Source organism: Fusarium poae, chromosome 4 (assembly GCF_019609905.1).
Source record: "Fusarium poae strain DAOMC 252244 chromosome 4, whole genome shotgun sequence".
Lineage (NCBI taxonomy): Eukaryota > Fungi > Ascomycota > Sordariomycetes > Hypocreales > Nectriaceae > Fusarium > Fusarium poae.
In genome coordinates, this window is record NC_058402.1 from 2,765,334 (window position 1) to 2,791,432 (window position 26,099).

Sequence of the window (26,099 nt, forward strand, 5' to 3'; positions counted from 1 at the left end):
CAAAGCAAAGCCAAGAGGGAAGGAAGGGATGCAGAGGAAGAGAGGGAGGTGATGACCTTTACCAAAAACGAAAGCATGAAACAATCCGATGAGCCACTCACTGTGCCGCACATGGTTGGCGAATGCGAAGCTTGTGAGGGTTTGGTTGGTGCTGTGCTGTATGAACTGTAGCAGGTACTGTACAATACTGCTACGTAGTAGTAGTATGGGGTTGCTTGCCGGAGTTCTAATCTATCGAGATCTAGGCAGATTCTCGAGATTAGACGAGTACGTACCTGAATACACATCGAGTTCATCGCATCTTGGATCGTGGGACTGACCGGCTGTTAGTGTTGAGAAAGGAAAGCCGAGCTCTATTTCTGCACCCATGGCCTTGTATTCATATCAGCGTTCTCGTTACGTATTTAATTAACTGTTTAAGGTATGTTTCTAGTCATCGGAAGCCCCGAAGTTACGATAGCCAATGAACCAAGGACAATGGCACCTACCTAACAATTGGACTATCTGAGAGGTATGATGGCATCACAAGTGCAGTAGAAGGGGGAGGGAAGTATGAGTTGTATCAAAGTAATTAGCGAATGCGAGGATACCAGGCTTTAAGTCGTAGTGATTCAACCTTGATGAGTTGGACTGTGGACTGCGACTGTGATTAAGTTAGTAGGTGGGATTTATTTGCTTTTTCTCAGTCGGAGTTGATGTTCACCCGATCTTTTAAATACTACCTACTAAGGTGCCTACCAACCCAGGTAGGCCTTAAAATGACTTGCCGGTGGCGATGGGCACGACATGTAATAAACCCGCCCCACCAAGTACGAAGTCAACCCTGTAGAATATCTGCTTAGGTACTAAGTGAATAGAATGCATACCTGACTCTCAATGTTTTACGTCTTCTCATGTCGATGGTTTCAGTGGTTATACGCTTATCCCGAGACTCAGCTAGCAACCTAGCTGTGCCTCTGTTGTGCGGGTATAGATCGGATATAGTGGAGTAGGAACACGCCAAGACTCTTTGAGCGGGCCACAAGCGCCCACCCAACAGGAGCTTCCATCCTACTAGCCTGTTCCCAGGGCCGGGCCTGTCCCTGTCTTGACTCGGGGAGGGGAAGGTGTGCATACCTACATTGAGCTTATGTTGTACTTACAGCTGCACGTTGAAGGCAGTCCTTGATCCATCATCCCATTGACAAGCTCAACTCTATCAATCAAGGAGTATCCATGGCACAGGCTAGAAACAAACGTCAGATGCACCCCCTGGCCCCCTGCAAATCTCCACCGCCACCGCGCTAATTACGCCTCTAACAGCCCTGCAGATGCAGATGCAGAGTGCTGGGCGTTAATCCTTCTCGAGGCGGTTTAGTCAAGCTCATCCCTCCCTTGTGCGACCAACGCAGCAGGAACACACAAGCGCACCCCTGTCAAATATCGACTCTATCCCTATTGGGTAACAAAGTCTCGTTCTACCACCAACGAGAGTGAGCCTGCACTAGAGTAGTGCTGGAGAGGGGAGGTCCCGAAGCTTGGACGGTTCACCACCTGGCTCCAGCTCTATTTTCAACCAAGTCTAATCAGCATTCACATCCATATTCGCACTGCAACAGGACAGCATCCGTACCTGGACAGATGAATGGGTTTCATAGACCCGGCTATTGTGTCCCGGGCTCATTATCCAGCGTGACAAGCTTGGTTCAAACGTTGTTCAGTGCTGTGTTATGCTGTGTTGTAGGTACAGAGAGACCTGCAGCACTGCATTCCTTCAGCAATGGGTCTATCTGGAACCAGCCAAAATCTCCCAGGTGTTGCATCTGCCAGTACTTTTCCTATCATGCAACACCCTAGCAGACTTGACCCTGTCCTGCCCTGTTTCTGGAAAAGCGTATCCGGACCGACAATTACACTGACCGATTGAGTACATAGTACATGGCATCTGACCAACTAACCAATTGTTAGCCATCTAGACTGGATCGTACCGTCCCATGTCCCCTCGCACGGAAAGTTATGGCGTTTTAATGCGGCTGTCTCGCCAGTCCCTGGTAGATTTGATCTTAGTTGTGGTTACACAGAGTCATGCTACTCCAAGTTTGGCAGAGCTCGCCCGAAGCATGACAGGCAATATGGATATTGCCCAGGCGAAACCCACCGGCGATCTGTTGCCTGTCTCTATTTCTGATTCTCCTCCTGCTGGTGCTGGTGTTTGCTTCTTTTGTTCCATGGGAAGGGTACCCCCGGACCGCTTGTTTGCTACAATGCTCCGGTTCACCTCCCCACAATGAATCAGATTCGTTCGGGGTCTGTTATTATCTGCTGTCGAACTCTTCACTTTGTCTGTTCCTTTCGGGCTGATTGTTCCACCTCCCCCTGTACTTGAGAGCCATGGCATAGTATGGGTTGGTCTGGCCTGGCGTGCCTTCAGCCTCCTCCTCCTCCCAAATAGGAGTGGTGTTTGATATCAAGGAACGGATGAGCCCCATCCATGCTCATGTCAATCTATGCTTGTCAACACAGTACAGCATATGCTTGATCTGCCCCTTGGAACCATCGCAGAGCAATGGGAGTAAGGAGCTGCCTATAGAAAGGTATCATTGCGCCCGAGTACATGACCGGGGCTGACACTACCTTTTCACCTATATCCTCCACAGCCGGACTGCACTGATGTGTTTCCTTATGCGTATCAACTTAGCCAGCCCTGTGCCCATATCTGTAACGATTTACTTTACTCTACTACTACTAGTTTCTTTTACCTATTGCCTCCTGCCGGTGGGACTTAGTCACTCCCAATCCTTTTCAACTTCTACCGGCTACTTCTTGGTCCTCTGCCACCTTTTTCTCGCAGAAACTCTGATTCTCGGCTATACCAACTAAGATCACTTTCCTCATCCAACTTTCCGTTCTCTCGGCCGAGAAGCGGTTCGATACCTGCCTGCATTGGAAAAACGTGGTAGCCGTGGAGCTATCGTAGGGTGGGATAGTACCTTTATTAACGGCAACCTGGCCAGGTAAATCGACAACCCTACCAACCAACCAGCCTTGGCTACTGCCTATATCACTGCACCTGTCCTTTAACTAAAGGTCAAGTTGGTGGTAGCTCAAGTGTCCTGACATTACGCTGTCTTCCATGGCTCAGAGCTGGTTAATCCAAGAGGGCTCATCGTCTCATTCCCAGAGAGCGGGGGGAAGAACAGCGCAGTCACAATTACAACCACAGGCACAAACACAAGCACAAGCGCAAGCGCAGGCGCAGGCATATGCACATGTCCCAGCCCAAATACATGCACAGACGAACTTGGATGTACATTACTCTAAAACTTTTGCAAATATGAACCAGCCTACCAATGTGCCTCCCTCCATGTCGAGGGCTCAATCGACAGAACCACCAATACCGATACCGATACAAACATCATTAGCATCAACATCATCATTGCCAACTACAACCCATGCTCAGGTCCAGACACGGGCAACATCAACAACCCCGGTCTTTCCAACAACTGACCCGATAACTCAGCCACTTTCCTCCTCTCTACACCCCATCGCTATTAACACTTTCAACAATGTCGAAATTCCTTCCAACGAGAGTAATTACAGCAGCAGCAATGTTTCTGCTGCATCGACAAGTACACCAGCCACTCCAAGTGCTACTACTGACGCTATTGCTGCTTCAAGCAGCCCGTCTATCTCCTCCTCTGCCAAGGCCCCTTCTACTTCAAACTCAACAGACCCAACAGCGTCAGCCACCTCAACAGTAACCCCCAAACCCAAAGCGAAACGAGTCAGAACCAGCAAGCCAAAAGTCAAGACAGGATGTACCAATTGCAAGTTCGTCTCCCCAATTCATGATTCCCCTTCCTTCCCACTTGCTTGACCTTGAACACCCCCCGATATATACCATCCATTCTTACCTGACAAAACTGTAGGCAGAGACGTATTAAGTGTGACGAGGCTCGCCCGGCTTGTACACAATGTGTTCGAAGCAACAAGAACTGCACTGGTTACCCACCGCCCAGTCGCAGTTCCCGCCCCTTTGAAGAGGTTCGAATTGCCCCGAAGCCGATGCCAGTCTACGATGCCCATGTATCCTCAAATGCTATCGTTGCGCCCTTGCACGGTGACTGCCACCTGCTGCCACGTCGAGCACACCAACGAGCAGTTCTGAAAGCTGCCTCACCTGGAACCTCGTCTTCGTCGCCCACTACTTACCAACCATCCGTGGCCCTTCACATCCAGCCCAGTGAATCTTTCTACTTTGACATTTTCCGTTCGCATACGGCCCACGAGCTATCCGGCTACTTTCACAACGTGTTTTGGACTCGCTACGTGTTACAGGAGTGCCATTCTGAGGATGCTATCAAATGTGCTGTGATTGCCCTGGGCGCTCTGTATCAGACCCTCGAGCAGACGGCTGCGCTCGACATGCGTCGTGGATCTGATGCGGGCTCTGAGGTTCGTTTTGAGGCTGTCAGGGGTCATTGGCAGGTGGCTATCAGGCGATACGGCGATGCGTGCAACGCATTGGTCAAGCTGAACACCCAGGATCAGAGATCGCACAGAACCTCCATCATGGCTAATGTACTTCTGGCCTGCTTCGACTCCTTTATCGGCGACCACAGGCAGGCAATCCACCAGATTCAGACCGGGCTTGGTTTGCTCGACATATTCCATACTCAACAAAGGCAACGACTTCTGCCAGCATCCGAAGATTCTCTGGAGGACGAACTGGTCACCATTTTTACCCGACTAGCGATTCAAGCAAAGTCTTATGACATGGCCTTCCATTTCCCTCAACCGTTCAGTATACGGCTCAGTTCTCAGTCTCAAACGCAATCTCCTGGTCACAGTGGTGCGAATACCCCTTTACAAGAGGAGCCTCTCTCCATCCCTGAAAACTTCGCCTCTGTTATCGAAGCTCGGGTTGCCTTCGATAACCTGAATGTTCGAATCATGCGATATATCGAGGAACTGTTCTCCATGAAATCGGATCTCAAGGGTTTTCTCCCTTCATCTTGGCTCGATTATGGTCTCTCGTTCAAGAACCATCTGGATAGATGGGCCAAGGCCTTTGATAATCTGTTTTTCGCGCGGCACAACCCTTCTACCAGCCTACAAGAGAAAGCAGGCATTGCAGCTTTGAGAATGCTGGCCACTAACACAAGAATTCTGTACCTTATGATGTTCAGTGAGAAAGAGTCCGACTTTGACAACTTTCTTCCTCAGTTCCAAACTATAGTCGACCTGGGCATTGAGATAGTCGGCGACGAGGAGAGACGAGCTGCCGCGCGCGACTGCCCAAACCCTGGACAGTGCCAGCATCGACAACGCGAAACTTGGCAGTCTCAAGATTTCTTTCCAGCAATGGGATTCTCAGCTCCCCATATCAAACCTCGATTTGCTGCCGATCTCGGGATTGTTTCCCCTCTATTCGTTGTAGCTACAAAGTGCCGTGACCCAGGTACCCGCCGTCGAGCCATTCAGTTACTTCGCAGCAGTGCTCGCAGGGAGGGTATGTGGGATAGTGAAATGGTGGCCAACATCAGTGCCTGGGTTATGAACCTCGAGGAGTCGGAGGCGCTTACTATGGGAGTTGAGTCGTATCCTGCCGATGGTATCTCAAGGCCCATACCCCGCATAATACCTGAAGAGAAGCGCTTCACGATCCGATCCGTCGACTTCGATTTGCGAACTCGTGTTGCAGACCTCCAGGTTGGTACCCGCGGACTTCCACCCAGCATGCCGGACTCAAAGTTTCGTCAAACCCGGTTGAATTGGTGAGCTCAAGGAACCGAGCTTTGTTTCAATTTACACTATATACCAAAGGCGTTTTGTTGTAAATATAGGCATGGGTCACTGCAGACAAAGTGTTTGGGGCCAGGAGTTGGTTATGAAAAGAGAAGCGCTTAGATATCGTGTCAATGCCATGTACTGTATCATGCTAAGTGAGAATTGTCTCTGTAGACCAAATCCAATAGCGTATCCTATGTGCACTATGCTGAGGTTCACCTAAGGGGCCAATGCCGTTCGAACAGTGGAAGGCCACCCAAGAAACAATAAATGTTGGTTATGCAACATTACTCAGAGCGGTGGTAGCTCCTCTCTACATATGGGACACTGAAGCCGAAATCTCATCCAGCCTTCCAAGCAGCCACTGTGGAATATGTGCCTGCAGGGCGTGACCATGTAAAAGCGGCGAGCAAAGACGCCTGCAACGCCCGTATCTTCGTCCTCAGCTGTAAGTACCGGTACCTCAAGAATCTCACGACAGATGGCACAGTCAATGCTCCTCACCGGGCTTTGCCTTTTGCTGCCATCATCACCCGAGGAACGGGCACGTTCAATTCCAGGTGTATCATCTGCAACAAGACCAATTGGTAGACCGCCGGCTTCCAGTCCGTCTTCACGGAGGAGAGGATGGTAATCCCAAGCATCAGGAGCCCAGCCTGCAGGAACACCGAAACGGGGGCCGATTATATCTTGCGCAGCAAGGATGACGAGCTGTATCCAAACCCAAGCACAGAAGACAAAAAATGCATGTCGATCGGAGCGAGCGTACAGAAAGTTGTCCTCTTTAGTCCAAAAGTATGCCACAGGGAGAAGACGTAGAATGGACTGGCCAACGACAAATGGCCATGCGAGAGCTCGACGACAGTTGCGCCTGATATTTCGGCGAATTTGAGGGGTCCAGAGGGAAAGATAGGCGAGAACACAAAGGTTCATAAATATGGAGCGTAAGTTGGGGTACCATGTCGTGGAAGAGATGGCTAGGAATGTGATGCCTAGAGAGGCGAGAATGAGACGTCCAATGATATTCTGAAACGATAGCGGAGGTTCCTCTGAGCGCTGTGCAGTTGTAGCACCGGCGACGGCAGCTGCTGCTTCAGCAATCTCAGCATCAATATCCTGATCGGACGGGACAATGACGGGCTGCGGCGGAGGCAGAGTCGTGACCGGCTGACGCGCCGTGACATGATTGGGCAAAGGCGGAGCAGAACTGGTCGTGTTCGGCCTCGTGGTGGATGAGACCGCACCATTGGAGATATTTCCTGTACTACCGGTATTCTGATCCCGTTCTCTGCGAGGTCGAGCTTCAGGGATTTGAACCTCGTGAATCTTTGATGAGAAACTTCCGCCGATCGTCATAGACAGGAAGGCAGCGAGCAATAGGGACAGAGTGGGAAGAAAGGTAGAACCGGCAGACGACACCCAGGTAGCTGCAGCAGTGAAAGTCATGCCATCGACCATGAGCATGATTACGATGGTCCAGAAACTCACACGACCCATAGTTGAAGGAGTACAAGACTCGCGCATCTGGTTTTTGAGTAGAAAGACCTGGGCAAACATGATGGCTGCATATGCAAGAATCCATGTCTTCACTTGGTAGACCTGAACCTCCAACTTCATGCCAGTCAAATGCTGAGCCTCGCCTGGGCCAAAGTCTGGTGGTCCCTTACTCTCGAGAAAGAATCCACAGTCCGGAGAGTAGATGACGACCGACATTTGGAGCTTGGGGATTTTGGGAATAGGTGCGCCCACAGGCGACTGTAATTCTGATTCGATGCTGCCAATAAAAGACTGTAAAACGTCCTTGGACGATTCCTCAGAATCGAGATTGAAATGACTTCGACTTGGTGGATAGACCTGCGCATACATGATGTACTCGCAATGTGGTGATGGATTGTTGGTGTACAGTGGGTTCTCCAGGTCAGAAGTCCAGGGAACTGTCTGATCCGCGTAGATGTTATCTTTCTTTCTTGCAATTGTACGGGCAATTGATTCGTTCAAGAGCTTCTGACTTGATTGGAAGAAGTCCTCGCCTGGGGTCAAATGTGGTAAGCCGAAGATGCCTTCAAACTTCTCACTGGTGGTAGTCATCAAAACGACACCTTGACGGGGCCAATGGATTCCCCACAACCTCATTTCCCAGTCATGGCCAGATCCGTATGTGTCTTCTATAGTTGTTGTACCTCTGACACTTCGGATGAGACCACCGGCAACAGGGACACCACTTTGAGCTGGCAACTGTTCGTATTCACTGACTGTCTTGTTCCCTTCAAGGCGCAGCATGATGCGCCCAGTACTGCCAGTGATGTTTCGTGCCCAGGGGGCATGCTCCCCAATCCAGTCCAAGTTAGGGGCAGTTTGGCTCAGGTTGTAACTGTCATAACCTCTGGGCACTGAGCCCTTGCGCTTGACCCATTCCCCATGGACAGTTCCTGAAACATTCATCCACATAGGCTCGCCTTGCCCAGCGTCCCATAAGCTGCGGCCCCCTACTGGTGGTACGGCATGTCGACTGAATGCCAAGCTCCTTTCGCGGAACTTTTTCAAGTCACCCCATGTGAGGTTATCTTGGGCGCGGAATCCCGTAATGTTGAGAAAAGAAGACTTCACATTGGAGCCTTTCTCCGGGGCTGGTGTGAAATCGCCCCAGCGCGAGGCGTTGAGCACGTCTAGCGCATCCTGGAAATGGTCGAGTCCCTCCTGTGCAAGATCAGAGAGAGAAGGAGATTGGCTTGCATAGTCGCCGTCGGGCAAAATAATCCAGATGATGAATAAGATAAAGAGGATGGTAGCGATCGGATGTTGGGCTGGAGGCATGATGACCCAAGATGGAAAGCGTCTATCGCTGTGACATGCTAGGTCTGCTTTAGTCGTCGTCCAAGGGCGACGCGCAGACGATGTTGATGGATGATAAGACTGAACGACTGAACGTGACGTTGGAGGGGTTGGTTGAGATTGTTAATTAATGGTTTGTGGCGCTATATTGGGGACCAATGTTGTTTGCGTTATGATTGAAGAAGAGTACCTGTTACTGGCTGCCCGTTCAAGGAAGGGGTACGTATCATGACAGCCGGGCAAGCATGGTGTGGCTGTGACTCTCTCTGCTTTAGTTACTGTCCCTGTAAAATTATGCCGTACCTTTTCCGGCACAGTACGAATAAGGGGACTTTTATACCTACAGGCTATCATGGAACAAACATTCACTCAGCAAACAGACCAACGACAAACCAAGTCATCTATACATTAGTACACGCTTGCAATTATAATATCGGCCCATTTTCCCTGTTGGAAATATTCATCGTCTTTTTTCCAGCTGTTTTCTTCACCGGAGAAATTCAAGCTCTTACACCCAAGCTTCATCATGGCCAGTAATGACCCCAAGCCGGACACCGCTAATAACAAGCCGGAAAATGTACGTTTTGTTCCCAACTCAGGCAGATCTCGGTAGACCCAACGCATGCACCGTTACACAAAGAATGCTTGCGTTGTGTTGCAGAGCGCCAAGGCCTTTGCAAGGTGTGGCCAGCGCCGCTGACTCTATTCTTCATCACAGGCTTCAGATGATGCTCGCGCTGATGTTACGGCGGCTGTTGAAGAGCTTCTAAACTCTCTCTCCAACAAGTTTGCGGGCGTCTCCTCAGAAATCTTTGCAAAGAGTGAGCTCGTTCACCTCCAAGTACTCAAAGTGCTCCACACTGACCATGCTTCTTCAAGTGGACGAGATGTCTCGAAGATTGGATAACCTTGAGGCAGCTCTTCAAGAGAGCAACAAGCCAAAAGATGGAAGTTCAAGCAAACCTTGATGAGTTTCGGATATAGACCTAGAGTTTATGGCGTTTAGGTTATCTCGTGAGGTTTGCTTCATCATGCGCAAATAGAAGGGCTAGCATGTCTGGTTGTTACGGTATTTTCATTATATCGTTACATCAAGTAATCCAAGAATCAACTACATACAAGATTTGTGATTCTGCACTTGCTATCTTTGTTATGCTGTCGTGTTGTTATACTCGATGTCTTACAACTCGTCCTTGACCTCCTCGATCTTCTCCTTAACCTGCTCGACCTTCTCCTCGGCCTTCTTCTGTACAAACTTGCGAAGGACGTTGGTCTTCTGCTGGATCTGGTCGCGCTTCGAAGGAGCCAATCCGCCCTTAGCAAGAATACCATCCAGACGACCAAGCTCCTTAGAAACCCAGTCGTTGTTGGCGCTCAGCTTATCAAAGACACGAACGTAGTACTCGGCGTAGGTCTTCTGGGCAGCGTCGGTGAGGCCTTCGACCTCCTTCTTGACCTCGGCAGCAACCTCAGCAATGGCAGCACCACCGGTGATCTTGGCCACGAGGGTGTCCAGAGACTCAACGGTACCAGCAATGTTGTCAAGACCGCCACCAACAACGCGGTGAGTTCCTGCCTTCTCGTTGATCCAGTCAACAAAGGCCTGCTCTGTGCGCCCGCTCTCGTAGGCGACGGGCTCCTTGCTACCAGCAGGGAACCACTTGATGGTGGGATAGGACTTGACACCCTGATCCTCGGCGGTGGCCTTGCTGTTGGGAGCTTCAGCATCGACCTTGGCAATAACGACGTTCTTGTCGTTGGAGAATGTGGCAGCGAGGTCCTCCCAGGTAGGTGCGAGCGTCTTGCAGTCTATGAACACAGCAGTTAGCAAGTTGAAGAGCGTTACAGAAAAACAAGAACTTACGTCCACACCAGGGAGCAGTAAAGGCGACTAGAACGTGCTGGTCACCGCCAACGGTCTTGGAAAAGGTAGCGTCGTTGAGGTACGTAACCTCGCTGGGCATCTCAAGCTTCTTCTTAGGCTTAACACCAGTCTTCTCAGCAATGTAGTTGGTCAAGCTCTCCAAATCACGGCCGGACTTGTACTCCTGGGGCTTTGCGCTCTTTCCATCGAAGAACTTGAGAGTAGGGAAACCCTGGATTCCGAATCGCTTGCCAAGCTCACGCTGGGCGTCGGCGTCGACCTTTGCAATCTGGATCTTGTCCTTGGCATGCTCGTAAGTGTTTGCAAGGTCCTCCCAGACGGGTGCAAGCTTCTTGCAGTGGCCGCACCACGGGGCGAAAAATTCGACAAGGGTAGGCTTGCCGGACTTGAGAACGATGTCGTCAAAGTTGGAGGGGAGCAGTTCGATGACGGCGGATTTAGCTGCGACGGTGGCGGCGAGGGCACCGAGCACGAGGCTCTTGATGAGAACCATGTTGGATGAACTTTGGTCCAATTGATGTTGTTAGATGAAAGAGAAGAGTAGAAACAAGACGAACCAGAGCACAATCTTGTAAAGAGATGTGCTTTGTTTCTAGGAAGGTTGCTTGGAAATCAATCCAAGATGCCAGTTTGCATAGGAATGTCCGGTGTAGGTGGACATCCCTGTAAGTAAAGCGGGACCTAAGAGCAGCTGAGGCAAGCTTCCACCGCCACCTATCTAGATGGAGTTGTCAGCCAATTACGTGTTAGCTGTGTAGCTGTGCTTATTGTTTCAAGACTTGTCATGAAGAAGTTATTGCTTCTATTTATTGTTACTGTATAACTAGGAGTTGTTACGGCTTGAGTCGTTACATTGACTCGGAACCCTTGTTCCTATCCGTTGACTTGAGTAGGTAGGTACTTGCTATTGGCTGATAGATAATTTAGTACCTAGATAGAATAGTACATAGATAGATTAGTAGGTAGGTAGGTAGGTAGTTTTGTGAGCAATGGGCGTTGGCTCTATTGACAACTCTTTGTAGTTTCAATTTGAGTTCGATGTTAGATTATCTTAGGTCGGGAATTAGAGATCAAAGTCCTGATAACACATCAATGCACAATTACCAGTTTGACACCTAATCATGTCGAATTGGGAAATATTTGCGGGCTCTCCATCAATTGAGCGGCTGTTGACTGAAAGTTAGGTACCTCCTATCAATCAACAAGAAAGAGGTAGCTTCGTTTCCCAGTTAAATTCCTCTTATATCGATGATTCAACTCCTTCCTATTGGGCGAGATAGCTATAGAATACAATGTTCTTAGAATTAATCCGTTCAAAATCACTTTCGGTATGGCAATAAAGCCTCCAGCTTACATCTAGTTGGTACTCCGTTAGTAGTTTGTTTATAGGTAGGTAGATCTCGCTTGAGACTCTAACTGACTACTAAGCTACGCACACACAACTTTAAAGTGCGAGATAAAAATACGAACATCGCATCTCTGATGATAAGCCAATGACCTGTTCACAAGACTTTAAACTAGGTATCCTTCAAATCTATTCAGAGTTGCCCTCATGTGGATGTAAATCACCTTGTTGGACATCCCAGAGTGGGGATCGAGATAACGGACTAACCCATCTTCCGACTACCGAGCCTGTGCCCTCGCTCCTGCCCAAACTGGGGCTGCGGGACCTAGTAAGTCAGCGCACACAAAATTTCACGCAGCAATCCATCTCGAAATCTAAACCATCCCGCAACCCTTCGAGCTTTCGGCCTTCAACCCCCCAACAACGACACCATGTCTCACGAAAGCGTCTGGAACTCCCGCCCCCGAAACTACGGCAAGGGCTCTCGCAGCTGGTACGAACAATCCACAATTCTCTCCCGCCCGTCGGACGCGAAATAAAAAATGCCACCGACGGCGTCCCCCGATAATCGATTCGAATATTATTACATGTGCTAACAAGTATTCCAGCCGTGTCTGCAAGCACAAGGCCGGTCTTATCCGAAAGTACGACCTCAACCTGTGCCGTCAGTGCTTCCGTGAGAAGGCTAAGGACATCGGTTTCAACAAGGTGAGTTTGACATGGAGCGAGTGTACAGCGTGGGGTCTCCAGGCCCTGGCCCAGGACGATCAACGACGTGCGCGAGTCAGAATGAACAGGACTGACCCGGCTGCGTCTACAGTACCGATAAACAATCCATCATCATGACACCCGGTTTTCTCGTTTAAGGGATGGGGGGAAATGCTGGAGAGCAGAGTATTGAGTGGAAGGGGGAGAACTCTCAGCAGAAAGTCAAAGGCCTCGCGTTAAAAAAGCACTCGGAGGGCGGCCGCTTGGAACAGGAGTTTTATGGCTTGCTTGGGTCCCTCAGGAAGATCGTGCGTCTGACGAACATCCTCTGAGGATAGACGAATACCATTGCATTGGACCTCGAAATGTCTATGTGTCTTGTCTTATCCTCGCACTATCCCGCATGACCAACCTGTGGCCATGGAGTGTATCGGGTCAATGTGAAATTACGACAATCAAAAACTCCATGTGAACCATCGGTCCCCTTACCCATCTCGATACCCACCTGTGATCACGCCATCATGACAGTCAAGATGATTAACGACAGAAGTAATCGACTGTGCAGCCCTAGTGGGCGAGTAATCATATGCCACAACATATGTGCTAGTTTTACAAGTCTTATTACTGCCTCCTATGTTTGTGTCTAAATTACAATCGTCGAGACAACAGGAGGAAGCAAAGCGGAGATCTTTGAGCCCCAAGGCCACCTAATATACAAGAGCCAAATGGACTCAAAGAGAAAGACATTGCCAGATGGTACATAAACGTAATAATTCGTACACTACACCCATAAACTTTTCCTTAACCCGTCTAAACACCGCTTATTTGATGATGCGAGTGCAGAGACCAGTAGCAACGGTTCGGCCACCCTCGCGGATGTTGAATCGCTGACCGACCTCAATAGCGTTGGGGTGGCCCATGGTGACGACCATCTCGGTGTTGTCACCGGGCATGATCATCTTGCTGGAGGCATCCTCAGTACCCTCGGGGAAGGTCAGATCGATGGACTCATCAGCAGTTCGGAGGTAGAGCTGGGGTCGGTAGTGCTCCTGGAAGCCAGTGTGTCGGCCACCCTCCTCCTTGGTGAGGACGTAGAGAGAAGCGAGGAACTGAGTGTGAGACTTGACAGTACCAGGGGCGCAGACGACCATACCACGGCGGACATCCTCACGGCGAACACCTCGGATGAGGAGACCGGAGTTGTCACCAGCCTGGGACTGTTCGCAAGACTTCTTGAAAGTCTCGATATCAGTGACCTTGGTCTTGATGACCTCCTGACCCTTACCGACAAGCTCGATCTCCTGGTCACGCTTGAGGATACCACGCTCGACACGGCCGGAGACGACGGTACCACGGCCGGCAATGGAGAAGACATCCTCAACAGACATGAGGAAAGGCTTGTCAAGATCACGCTCGGGGGTAGGGATCCACTCGTCGACAGCGGCAAGGAGCTCATCGACCTTCTGGGTACCAATCTCGGGGCGCTGGTTCTGGAGAGACATGAGAGCGGAACCCATGATGACGGGGGTGTCGTCACCCTCGAAGCCGTAGGTGTTGAGAAGCTCACGCATCTCCATCTCGACGAGCTCAAGCATCTCAGGGTCGTCAATGGCATCGACCTTGTTGACGAAGACGACAATTCGCTGGACACCGACCTGACGGGCGAGCAGCAAGTGCTCACGGGTCTGGGGCATCTGACCATCGGAAGCGGCAACGACGATGATGGCGCCGTCCATGTTGGCAGCACCAGTAATCATGTTCTTGATGTAATCGGCGTGACCAGGGCAGTCGACGTGGGAGTAGTGGCGGTTGTCGGTGGCGTACTCGATGTGGGCGGTAGAGATGGTGATACCACGCTTTCGCTCCTCAGGAGCCTTGTCAATGGCACCATACTCGAGGAAGTTGGCGAGGCCCTTGTCGGCCTGGCGCTTGGTGATGGCAGCAGAGAGAGTGGTCTACAGAATAAAAGGTCAGCTGAGGTCCAGTCTGCGAGAATAATGGCGGGGTCGTTGTTGTTGATAACGTACCTTGCCGTGATCGACGTGACCAATGGTACCAATGTTCACATGGGGCTTTGATCGCTCAAAGACGGCGTATGTGCGGTAGAGGTTGAGGACACCAGAGGCGTTCTGCTTGGTGAAGGCGGACTGGAGAGGGTTGACGGGGTTAGCCCGGAGCCCTTGTCGAGCGGTGCGCAGGAAAGGCGCAAGAGATCGGAAAGCGGTCGACATAGTGACGGCTCCCTATGGGTATTATAAAGGACGAATGAGGAATGAGAAAAGAGAAGGGAGGGGAGGAGGAACAAAAACACACGATGGTGCTGTCGAGAGTGGAGGGGATAGAGGTGGAAATGGAAGACGGCTATGATGAGGCCTCGAAAATTTCTCGAGCTCTGCTTCGCTCCAAAGGCGTCTGGGTCTGTTCTTTTGGTGGAGCCATTGTCCAACCGGCCAGGATTTGATGCGTCCACTCAGACACTGGGGAATAAAGACAGTCACGTGGCATCGTGATTTATCCATGGAGAATCATTGAGATATTAGAGGGTTATAAATGTGTATAATATCATCTTTATCAAGTAGTAAAGGCATTCCTGCTTTCTATGCGATACACAGAGCGCATCATGAGTCTTTGGTTCCAAGGTACATTAGTAGATGGATGGGGCGAAGAAGAGAAAGAACTCTCCCCAGCATTCATACCTTTGTCTTGAATTATATGTCTATGGAAGTATCACCTACTAAGGCAATGATGGCTCTATAAGTAGATTCCCATATTAATATTGTTTTATTTAATTAAATCCTTTTATCATCAAAGCTTCATTATGCGCTATAAAATCACTGATATTCATTCAAGGTTGCTACCCTCATTTGTCTAGCGGGTACAGACAGGTTCCAGAATTTCCATGGCCAGTGAGCGCCGGCCCCATCGGGCAAGTTAAAAAAACAACCTCCCCGAGTCGCGCGCCATTATAAAACTCGACTCAAAGCCTCTACTTATCAGCTCCCGTCATTTTCCCTCTATTCAATCCATTCCTAGCATGACTGAGCATCCTCAATTGTAATCCTTCACTCACCGTTCACGTGGAACTTGGACTTGGTGCGACTCCTTTCACCACTATAACAAAAGCCACCTTGCATCTACGCCAAGCATTGCATTTAAACCTTACATCAAGAAACGCATCATCGCCAAGAAGCTCAGAAAAGGATTCACTCATCTATAACTACAATCAATCCTACTTATAAAAACTCAACATATTCATAATGGATCCCATGGCTCAACAACAACAAGCCCAAGGCGAACAGCCTGAACTCAATGCCTTTGGCAAGTTCACTGCTCAGTTCTTGCAATATGGTGCCAATGCCTCCAACAACATTTCAAGTGCATTCGACGCAATGGACACAAAGGCATGGATACGTCTTATTGTTATCGTCGGCGGCTACATGCTCCTCCGCCCCCTGGCCCTAAAGTTCATCACGAAAGGAGCTGTTCAGAAGATGGAAGACGACGATGCCAAGGACAAGCGCAAGGCCCAGATCTCCCCTAACGAGCTGCGCGGACTGGCTGAAGATGAGCCTGAAATCGACGCGGAGGGCGATGGTACCGGTGCTGACTGGGGCCAGAAGGCCCGCGTGAGGCAGAGAACTATGTTGAAGGACCTTCTCGAAGCCGAGGAGCGACGAAGGGAAGAGGAGGAGGACGACAAGGATATCGCAGACCTTCTTGAGGATTAGACGTTTCTTTAGTTCATTTTTCTTGAAGAGATCATTGGAGAATTCCTAGTCTGGATTTTTGAGCATGGACGGAGTACTGTACTATGGGTAACAGCCCAATTGGGCTGGTTGTAGCAACAGGGAGACAACATGGTATCTGAGTATCTTGTCACGTCGAAGCCCATGTTGGGGTCTGATACAAGTCCTTTGCTTGGTTTCTTCTTCGGAGTTTTGGTAACACACGAGTCGGGTTGAGTTTGCTGTAGTACACTAGTCGCTTTTGCACCCTCCAACAAAACTCTTGAATGCAATTTAATCAATACTATAGTTGAAGTTACTTCTTTTATCCTTCTTTATCCTTTATCCAATCCAACGTAACAGCTTAACGACTAACCCTTGGCACTGCCCATCAAGGAATAAAGAGCAGACCAAGCCACATATCCATGTATTAATTGAGATCTATTCAGTAGGAACAGCTTCAATACAACCAATCAGTCGATCAACACTCCATGGGATAGATACTAGAAGATTTGACTGCTAGAAGCATAAGAGACGAAATTGGTAGGCCACTTTATGCTCCTTAAATCAGTTGTCAAGTTGCTTATTTTTGTACCCTAAAGCTTAGAGGCCAACTGCTGTCTTATCCTGAGTCATTTCGATATGTGGTTCTGCTAAAGTAACATCAGGGAGGTTCGATTCATCATCTTCGAAAAGTGGCAATTTCTACGATGGATGAGCTTCGGTAGTTTCGCTAGAGTTTGATGTCCTCTTAAATATGGCCAAGATTAATATGGCGCTGCCAGTGTCTTAAAAAGAGTTTTGGTCATGACAACTCCGACCACAGAAGAATAACATTGAGTGACAGTACATGTGTAAAGCCTTTCCTAGGACTGGTCATTCGCCTATTCCACAAACATTCGAGCCATTCTTCTTGAGCTTTAGGGGAAAGATTTTGTTTCGGTTGATGCTCGTTCCTCACATGCTCTCTACTGACCACCCTTAGTGTTATGAGGGAAAGTGCATTGAGGCCGCTTTCCGATGCGGACAGTGTAAATATTTCCAGCCGACCTGGTCGTTTCAGCCAGGGTACCTAGGTAGGGAATATTCGGTACATTCAGGTATCTGGGGGGAAACATTTGCCCAGGTGGTTTTCTTCTACGTAGGTGTTGACATATTTTGCGACGATATCTGAACGACTAGGCAGTCGTCCACTCGATATTTAGAAATTTTCTCCTTTACGCTCTCTTTTATAGTGTTTTTCAATGGAAGTTGTGATTTCATTCCTTATGCTCGGGCTTTTGATGCTGTATGAGATTAGAGTGTCTGGCAGAGTCCTTGTCGCAGTTTGGGTATTTTGCGCGCTCTTCGTTGTGAGAAGTCGTTACATATGGGGGAATGGACTCCTTGTTTTGAACACCATTCCGCACCTATCCTTGTGGTTTCGACGGTCTTGGTCGACATACTTCTCCACTGCAAGGAATATGCATACTGGTTTTGCATTCAGTCGGTCAACAGGGGATTTTCTCGTTTGTCTCCGCATGATCTGTCTCCAGATCCTCGCTCTACAGTGTCTTTTTGGACTTGAATGTATGGAGACATCCAAAAAGTCCAAACTCCTGTATATATGTATATGCAGTGAAAAACCATCCAATTCTATGTAGAGGTGCTATCCAGTGGGCTAGAACGATTTGATGAGAAAAAAGTGGATTTTGTTTCTAGGGTGTAGAGTTAACTACAGGTTGGAAGATTCGGAAGGAGAATATGGTGTTCAATATAAAGCTTTTGATAGACAGTATTGTACGGTGTTTTGTCGTGGAAGATGTAGAATCTCTTCAACTAGCACTGCACTCAGTTATTGAGTGAAGCATTTGGTAGTCGCTGGTATATGCCAGTTACCCGTCAGGCAACAGCAGAAACATAATTCTCACTAGGTAGACCTGCGGCCTATATTGGATGTTGCTTAGTTTGTTCATTTCTTGTTATGTTTCCTTATGTACAGGTCGCCCTTTGACAAGGCACCAGCCAATCTAAAGAGTTTTCTAGCATACTAGCTGGGCTTCATACTCCCTTGATACCTAGGTAATAGGCAGTAGTTAGAAGAACCAGGCTGCTTCTCACATCCGTATGTTTCATTTTGTCTTGGACTTGAATCCGTGCCTAGTACAAAAAATCGAATACGTAGACGAATATTTCCAGTAAGAGACATCCCTGAGTTGGGAATCATAGCTTGTAGACACGTTTAATACTCAAAGTATCTAAGGATAATTAGAAATCAGCAGGGAAAACAGGGAAGGAGTGTGGTAACCCTCACTTGAACTCCCCCCAACTTTCCGCTGGGTGAACTCCATAAGCAATCAAGCAACTACGAGACGGATAAGAGGAAACAGTAGTGGCTGGTACAGACAATAAACGAAGTATACGTTGTGCGTGGCCCTTTATATAATACTCCCAAGTTACTTTCGCCGATATTATTGTCGTCCTTCCGAGGAACTCGATGGGCATGTGCTCAAATGCCACCAGGTTCAGGGTAATGGAAGACAATGTCACCTCAAATAATTGACCGGTAACTTCTGACTGACAAGTCGAAATATATATCCAAGGAAATGTGATGTGTCGACAGCTGGAGCCTGCAAAGGAGTTACTGATATAAACCGACATTTCTACCAGGTGCCTTCCTTCCTTCACTCATACATATTTAGCATTTATAGTCGAATTATAGCCATAATGTCTTGGCGCCAAACTTCATCTGAATCGAGTTCCTAATTTGTCACACCGAGTACTATTCTCGTATTTTCGCTATGGGCTCTTATCACTTGATGGTGTTCGGGATTAGGCTGTTGCCGCGTCAAACATGCAAACCCGCCAACGGTGAGCCTCTCCAACATACTTACTTGTCGCCTCTGTAGCTATGGTGGAACCTTGAGAATCACTTTCGATCGATAACATATCCCTTGTAATTCGGAACATGAATTTCTTTGAGCGGCAACTATTGCAAGTACACCGCATTTGCAATCATCCTCGTCTTGTGTATACCGCTGGACATACCGCTGGGTACTTGGTGGTGAGAATGCGAATCCTAGAAGATAATGGATTTTAGCCCATGCCCATGTATGCGACGGTGTATACATCAGCCCAGCCACCAGATACTGTCGGATATGTCCTACATTATCGAGATGCTTGTGCTGTCAGTTCCATTACAGAGATATGCAACTTTACCGCTCAATGCACCGCTCATTGCAATTACGAAGCCATCGGGAGGAAAATATATGAGGCTAAAACGACTTGTCAAATTGTGGGCTCGAGTTGCGGGACCGTCCCTGCGTCCCTCAGGGATACAGAAAACTCGATAGTACTGCTTTCCTTGGAGACAGAATAACTTTGTTACCTTGTGCCATTTTAGACCCGCTATTGGGCTATTATTTTCTGGATCCTAGCTGTCTTGAATTGATGATCTGCAAAGACCATGGATTGTTTCATGATATTAATATTCGATGGCTGATGGTTATCCACAAATAACCTTAACTCTTTGAATGCAATTGCTTCAACGACTATACCGGATTACGTGTAATAGAATATATATGAAGACGAATTAACAAGTTTAATTCAAAATGCTACCTGGTTCTGAGTGTTTAGTTCCTTGAAAGACCCGTCGACATACATGGCATGGCGTGTTGTTGACTTGTTGGCATGTCTCCAGGGTCAATTAAACGAAAGCGGTGGCTAGGGTCATACAGCAGGGTTCCGAGGTTGATTCTTGGTGACAGCGGGTGACAAGACACTCGTGCAACGATCAAATCTGCATTGATATCTATGTCGGTTTACCGAGACATGATACTGTAGGCTATTGATGGGTGGTGATACGTTGCACTGGAGCAAATCGGTGATTTTCTAACCGTAAAATGGAATGGCCTCAATCGGCATGATCCATCCGGAACGTAGGAGGGGCAACCTGGCGGGGCCATTGAATGGAGGGCTAGTAAGAGGGCTGAGAGGAGCCCCATGGCCCAGAAGCCAAAAGCCAGGGCATGAAAGATGGACGAGGATGACGAGAGGAGGGGTGGATGCCCAGCCGCCCACTCTTGGGAGTACATTGTTATATATGGTGGCTTGGGTGGTCGTTCAAGTATATCTTGCTTGCTCTCTCTGTACTACATATGTCATCTAGCAGATAATCTACAGAGGTTTCCTTTCCATTCATAAGAAACCCGACCTAAACTGCGCCCCAAGGTGTCTCCGACCTTCTATTCTGCTTCTCTCTCTTCGACGTTGCCGCCTCCAAAACAACGTCAGACGAGATTCTGTCCTTTCCTGCTTCTGCTAGTGTCTACTGTTTTATTTAAACATTCTCTACGCCCTTCCCTTATATCACACACGCGGCTATACCTACTACTATCTGCGAAACTACCTGTTTTGGAACCCACGCCCGCACCAACCAACCAACCAACCAACCCAACCCAACCTTCCCGTCTCCAGCAGGCCTGTGCGACAACAAACAACATAGAAAACAGACGTTAGCAAGCAACATCAGCCCTTGGACGTCTTTCGAATTTATTCCCGTAGGCGCATTTGCTGTTTTCAGTCTCCCCATAACGTATCATGATTTCTTGCTCCTCCGACATTTAGAGACGCATCATGGGCGAGTCGTTTGATATCCAGAACCTACTCCAGACGGGGTACTTTACAACTTCCCGGGCCAAAAGCCCAAAACCGTATGTGTATTGCAGTTTCGCCTCTGAACAATTACTGACAACGACCAACAGTCCACCATCTCAGATTGAGGATCGTCCCTCTTCTCAACCTCCAGCCCAGCAGCAACCATACCAACTGCCTTATTACCCATTAATACCACGACCGAAGTCTGCAGTCCCAGCACGAGTTCCAAAAATTCGACCACCGCCACCCTCTGTCGAAGATGAAGAAGTTTCACTCAGGCGAGAACATGGCGCGTCCATCTCCATGAACCAGGAGGAAGAAACCCCGTCACGTGGGGAAGCTGAACAAAATCCGGTGATTATGGAGGTTCATGAATATAACCCTGAGCGACGGTTTGTTATTTTGACAGGCTCTTCAAGTGGTTCAGAGGGAGGCGAAACCGACAGGAAGAGCGGGTCAGACAGAAGAAGTGAACCTGAGAGAAGGGCAGAGGGACATAGGCGCACCGAATCTGGCAAAAAGTCTGAGCCAGAAAGGAAGAACGTATCAGAGTCAAAGCCCCCGCGAGTTGACCGTTTTGAGAGACCTGAACGAAGTGAGCGCGCGGAAAGAACAGAAAGAGTTGAGCGGTTGGAAAAACAAGAGAGATCAGAAAGAAACGAAAGGGTTGAACGACAAGAGAGGTCCGAGAGGAACGACCGTATTGAACGACAGGACAGACCCGAAAGAAGTGAACGAATAGAGCGAAACGACAGGCCTGAACGTAGCGAGAGGGCCGAACGACAGGAGAGGCCGGTGAGCGACACCTATACAGACGCAAGATCCAGCCGAAGATACGATGCCAACCTGAAAGCCGATGCACCAGCAACTAGGGAACGCAGCAGACCGCCCTTAGAGAAACGACGCAGTAGACAAGATTTACCTCGACTGGAAACTGAGTTTCGAGATGATCAGTTACCCGAGAAATACCGTACTCGTCCTTCAGCGTCTGCAAGCAGCCGTTATGAACAGCCTCCTGCCCGGCCACCCAAAATCCCCGTTGACCCCCTGCTTGCGCCTGAAATTATTAAGAGCAGCGCCAGCGGCCGGGATCAAGCGTATTATGGACAGTCCCAAAGTGCTGCTCGCAGGTCACCTACCCGGCCCAACAATGTGTCCAGCATGCCGGGCGAACGAAGGTATGAAAGCAGCCATACCCGAAATTCTTCAACTGCATCCACGACGAAACGCACGACTGTCGAACCTGAGAAGTCGACGCGGCCTTTGTCTAAGGAGAGGGTTGGCGAGGTCCCTACTCGCCCGCTCTCAAAAGAACGGGCTGATGAGAAGTCCTCTCGTCCTTTATCTAAGGAGGGTCGTCCTTTATCTAAGGAGGGTCGTCCTTTATCTAAGGAAGGACCCAAAGTCGAGTCCCCTTACAGGAATGAGTACGCATCGAGAAGCAGCAGGAAGGAAAAATCTCCTCCTTATTCAAGACCAGAACGTGAGGATTACGGCCGAGCCTCGACATTCCCTTCCCGTGAGCCTGTACGAGAATCGACAACTCGACGTGATGACCGCCGTGATGGTCGCGATGATCGTGGGGATGATAGTCGCTCCGGCGATGACCATCCCAAGGGCCCACGTGAACTTCATCCTAGGCGCAAGAAGTCTGTTGTTCTGTCGGATGAACGAGATTCTCAACCGAAGTTGGAGAAGGTCGATGCGCCTAGCGGTCCCAGAGAGAAGATTCGTGGGCCTACGATCCCCGTACCCGTCCCTATTCCTATCCCTGTTCCTAATGGGTCAACTCCATCATCAGAAGTCCCTCCAAGCATAAGGCCCGCCTCCACATTCCCAATAACCAGGGATCATCATCCTCTTCCTGAAAGACCAAAATCGGAACTTCCTTATCCTATGGATGATGATCCCTTGGTTGACCCCTTTGACGTTCGGGGCAACGTGGAAAGGGTCGGCAGGTCACGATCTCGATATGACGGCGATTCCGTCATCTCGATGCCTAGCATGCCAGCTCCTATTCCGGGTGGCCCTGGAACATCACTTGACTCTAGGCCTGCGTCGGCTTTTCCATCGATCAACCGTCCTCAGCCTTCTGCGCAATCCTGGCAGCCGCCGGCCTTTGACCCCATTCGAGACGGCGTTCGCCTCGAAAAGCCAGTGGGATCCGTTCGACGTCACTCGGAACATCAGGAAGCGACAGGTGTTACCACGTTTCCCGAGTGCCGCCGAAAGCATCCTGTAGCAGGTCTGGTGGACTGGCTCACGCTACCCCGTACAGATTTCAATATTTGTCCAGACTGCTATGGCACTGTATTTGCAAAGACACAGTATCGAAACCCATTCCAGCCCATGCTTCGTCCCACATCCCAGCCGATTTCATGTGACTTTGGTGTCGGGCCGTGGTATCGTATCGCATGGCTTCTCACTTTAAAGAACGAGCTGCCTGATCTGCGACTCTTTCATGACGTTGCCAACGCCATTACTGCCACCAAGAGTCTCCCTTGCCCGGGTGATAGAGTCACCACACGCAACTGGCAAACACTCTGGAATCCATACACACGACAACCTGTCTACGATTTCACAGTGTGTCCTCAGTGTGTCAAGATAATTCATGCGCTATTTCCCAATCTTACTGGCATCTTCATTCCTGTCGATCCCCGTTCAGAGCCAACTAGAGGGCTCTGTGCGTTACGCTTCAAGCCGAAACGGAAACGATTCGTCATGTACTTTGACGCTTTGGAAACAACGTCAGATCAAGCACGACGGGAGCAAGAAGAGCCAGACCTCAAGACTCTTGCACAGGACATCGAAAAGATGGCTGCAGTGAGCGAGTGTCAGGAAGACAAGCCAATGGTCGACGGGCATTGGCACATTATGCAGTACCTCCAGCAGTTTACTGTCTGTGGCGAATGCTTTGATGAGGTGGTTCGGCCCTCGATCAAGGATGATAACGTCATTGCTCGCAATTTCTACATGAAGCCACAAAAGCTACCACTTGCAACGTGCCAGCTCTACTCTAATCGGATGAGAGAGATTTTTAAGAAGGCTTGTCGATGGAATGATCCTAAGTACTTGGAGGCTAAGGTACTTGAACGGTTGGATGTCGAGGCCATGATCCACGATAAGCTGGCTAGACTGGAGAGATCATCAGAAGATGAGAATTGGGTTGAAGAGCAAGTGGATAAGTACATTCAAGAATGGAAGAGGTGGGAATAATGGGTTATGAATTGGGTTTTGGGTATCTGCATCTTGGAGTAAGTAGACGGGGCATAACGATGACATGTATCTAACTACGTATGCTACGACGAAGCGACCTTGATGAGCCATGATGAGAATGATATAATATTATGAAATCTGCATACTATCTAGTAAATAGTATTTTGAAATAATGCAATTACGTGATTGGTCTCCTAACTTTTAAGCTGAATTGAATCTCTCAAAGATACTACAGAAGCAGCACATGGTTTTACGTCACGTGTACATACGTTTGGCGGACCTATCGTCGACCCCACCTGGGTAGTGGGTCGGTTAGGGTCTCCTCCTCCCACCAAAAGAGCGGTTTCTGCAAAATTACCCAAGGTGAAATTTCGCGAGCCTTGTAACCTCCCACTCCTCAGCAAATTTCGACGCCGCACGACGCCCGAGGTAAGATTTCAACACCAAAGCTGATGAAGTTTCTCTTGAACCTCATCTAACTTAAGCATCATTACAGGTCCAAGTCTCAACCTTCACAATGGCTTCCCGACCTACCGTCACCATTCTCGGCAAAGATGGTGCTCCCACCGGAGCTACCCACGCCATTCCTGCTGTCTTCACCAGCCCTATCCGACCGGACATTGTCCAGCAGGTTCACACCGGAATGGCCAAGAACAAGCGTCAGCCCTACTCCGTGAGCGAGAAGGCTGGTCACCAGACCTCTGCTGAGTCTTGGGGTACCGGTACGTGAGATTTTGAGGATTTTTTTTTTTTTTGGATTGAGTGGGGGACCAGGTACTCATGACTGAGACACTTGGCGATACTTGTCAATATTCTCATTGTGTCATTTGGTCCGCTGCAGTAGTGAAGACGAACTGGCTGGAAGTTTGAGCTCAAAAAAAATCGATTCTCCGAACACAACACGACCACGAGAGAAGAACATAGGCTAATTAAATTCCCCACAGGTCGTGCTGTTGCTCGTATTCCTAGGTCCGCATAACCTCGCCCATTGTCGACCACTCAACACGAATACTGACATTGTTCTAGGGTTTCTGGTGGCGGTACTCACCGCGCTGGTCAAGCTGCCTTCGGTAACATGTGCCGTTCCGGACGCATGTTCGCCCCTACCAAGATTTGGCGCAAGTGGCACATCAAGGTCGCGACCGGCCAAAAGTAAGCAATCTGGAGAGGTTTTAAAGAAACCGGAAGTCTAACGATGAAAACTAGGCGATACGCCGTGTGCTCCGCCCTCGCTGCCTCCGCGGCCGTCCCTCTGCTCCAGGCCCGTGGACACCAGGTCAACTCCGTCCCTGAGGTTCCTCTGGTTATCGACTCTGCTGTTTTCGAGGCTGCTGCCATTGCCAAGACCTCTGCTGCTCTCGGTCTCCTGAAGGCTGTCGGTGCCGATGAGGACGTCAGCAAGGTCAAGAACTCCAAGAAGCTCCGTGCCGGTAAGGGCAAGCTCCGTGGCCGCCGCCACCGCCAGCGACGTGGCCCTCTTGTCATCTACTCCCCCGAGACTGATGGCAAGGAGCTCGTCACCGCTTTCCGCAACATCACTGGTGTCGAGACCTGCCCCGTCACTGCTCTCAACCTCCTCCAGCTCGCTCCTGGTGGTCACCTTGGTCGATTCATCGTCTGGACCTCTGGTGCTTTCAAGGCTCTCGACAGCATCTACGGTTCCACCACCGAGGCTTCCGCCCACAAGCGTGACTTCCTCCTTCCTTCCAACGTTGTCTCTCAGGCCGATCTTACTCGCCTGATCAACAGCTCTGAAATCCAGAGCTCTATCAACGCTCCCAAGGGAGACGCTATCACTCGCCGATCTGCTGTCCAGAAGAAGAACCCTCTCAAGAACAAGCAGGTTATGCTTCGTCTGAACCCCTACGCCACTGTCTTTGCTCAGGAGGCTCAGAAGAAGCAGAACTAAAAATATCCTGACTTGCTGGGTGTGCAGCGAGTTTAGACGGAACTGGATGACGGGTCTAGCATGGTTTGATATTGA

The 26,099-nt window shown here is 49.4% G+C and overlaps 10 protein-coding genes across 10 annotated transcripts; 6 read left to right on the forward strand and 4 right to left on the reverse strand.

Moving 5' to 3' along the window:
* Positions 1 to 3,313: 3,313 nt before the first annotated feature.
* On the forward strand, positions 3,314 to 5,760 carry FPOAC1_010953 (uncharacterized protein; the record flags this gene model as incomplete). Its single annotated transcript, XM_044855340.1, has 3 exons — positions 3,314 to 3,331; positions 3,500 to 3,810; positions 3,909 to 5,760. The coding sequence occupies 3 exons, from the start codon at positions 3,314 to 3,316 to the stop codon at positions 5,758 to 5,760; spliced, it is 2,181 nt and encodes a 726-aa protein (XP_044702653.1).
* A 300-nt stretch (positions 5,761 to 6,060) lies between these two features.
* FPOAC1_010954 (uncharacterized protein) lies at positions 6,061 to 8,583 on the reverse strand (the record flags this gene model as incomplete). Its single annotated transcript, XM_044855341.1, has 1 exon — positions 6,061 to 8,583. The coding sequence occupies one exon, from the start codon at positions 8,581 to 8,583 to the stop codon at positions 6,061 to 6,063; it is 2,523 nt and encodes an 840-aa protein (XP_044702654.1).
* Positions 8,584 to 9,127: 544 nt separating this feature from the next.
* Positions 9,128 to 9,569, forward strand: FPOAC1_010955 (uncharacterized protein; the record flags this gene model as incomplete). Its single annotated transcript, XM_044855342.1, has 3 exons — positions 9,128 to 9,178; positions 9,320 to 9,422; positions 9,481 to 9,569. The coding sequence occupies 3 exons, from the start codon at positions 9,128 to 9,130 to the stop codon at positions 9,567 to 9,569; spliced, it is 243 nt and encodes an 80-aa protein (XP_044702655.1).
* Positions 9,570 to 9,781: 212 nt separating this feature from the next.
* ERP38 (Protein disulfide-isomerase erp38) lies at positions 9,782 to 10,979 on the reverse strand (the record flags this gene model as incomplete). The annotated part of the gene is made up of 2 exons (XM_044855343.1): positions 9,782 to 10,410; positions 10,466 to 10,979. The coding sequence occupies 2 exons, from the start codon at positions 10,977 to 10,979 to the stop codon at positions 9,782 to 9,784; spliced, it is 1,143 nt and encodes a 380-aa protein (XP_044702656.1).
* A 1,283-nt stretch (positions 10,980 to 12,262) lies between these two features.
* FPOAC1_010957 (uncharacterized protein) lies at positions 12,263 to 12,677 on the forward strand (the record flags this gene model as incomplete). Its single annotated transcript, XM_044855344.1, has 2 exons — positions 12,263 to 12,324; positions 12,440 to 12,677. 2 exons carry the CDS (start codon positions 12,263 to 12,265, stop codon positions 12,675 to 12,677), a joined length of 300 nt encoding a protein of 99 aa, XP_044702657.1.
* A 683-nt stretch (positions 12,678 to 13,360) lies between these two features.
* TUF1 (translation elongation factor Tu) lies at positions 13,361 to 14,770 on the reverse strand (the record flags this gene model as incomplete). The annotated part of the gene is made up of 2 exons (XM_044855345.1): positions 13,361 to 14,494; positions 14,567 to 14,770. The coding sequence occupies 2 exons, from the start codon at positions 14,768 to 14,770 to the stop codon at positions 13,361 to 13,363; spliced, it is 1,338 nt and encodes a 445-aa protein (XP_044702658.1).
* A 1,026-nt stretch (positions 14,771 to 15,796) lies between these two features.
* On the forward strand, positions 15,797 to 16,267 carry FPOAC1_010959 (uncharacterized protein; the record flags this gene model as incomplete). The annotated part of the gene is made up of 1 exon (XM_044855346.1): positions 15,797 to 16,267. One exon carries the CDS (start codon positions 15,797 to 15,799, stop codon positions 16,265 to 16,267), a length of 471 nt encoding a protein of 156 aa, XP_044702659.1.
* A 2,218-nt stretch (positions 16,268 to 18,485) lies between these two features.
* FPOAC1_010960 (uncharacterized protein) lies at positions 18,486 to 18,904 on the reverse strand (the record flags this gene model as incomplete). Its single annotated transcript, XM_044855347.1, has 2 exons — positions 18,486 to 18,501; positions 18,558 to 18,904. The coding sequence occupies 2 exons, from the start codon at positions 18,902 to 18,904 to the stop codon at positions 18,486 to 18,488; spliced, it is 363 nt and encodes a 120-aa protein (XP_044702660.1).
* Positions 18,905 to 20,878: 1,974 nt separating this feature from the next.
* On the forward strand, positions 20,879 to 24,115 carry FPOAC1_010961 (uncharacterized protein; the record flags this gene model as incomplete). The annotated part of the gene is made up of 2 exons (XM_044855348.1): positions 20,879 to 20,955; positions 21,007 to 24,115. 2 exons carry the CDS (start codon positions 20,879 to 20,881, stop codon positions 24,113 to 24,115), a joined length of 3,186 nt encoding a protein of 1,061 aa, XP_044702661.1.
* Positions 24,116 to 24,287: 172 nt separating this feature from the next.
* Positions 24,288 to 26,024, forward strand: FPOAC1_010962 (uncharacterized protein; the record flags this gene model as incomplete). The annotated part of the gene is made up of 6 exons (XM_044855349.1): positions 24,288 to 24,297; positions 24,351 to 24,544; positions 24,612 to 24,837; positions 25,060 to 25,084; positions 25,142 to 25,267; positions 25,322 to 26,024. The coding sequence occupies 6 exons, from the start codon at positions 24,288 to 24,290 to the stop codon at positions 26,022 to 26,024; spliced, it is 1,284 nt and encodes a 427-aa protein (XP_044702662.1).
* Positions 26,025 to 26,099: the final 75 nt, after the last annotated feature.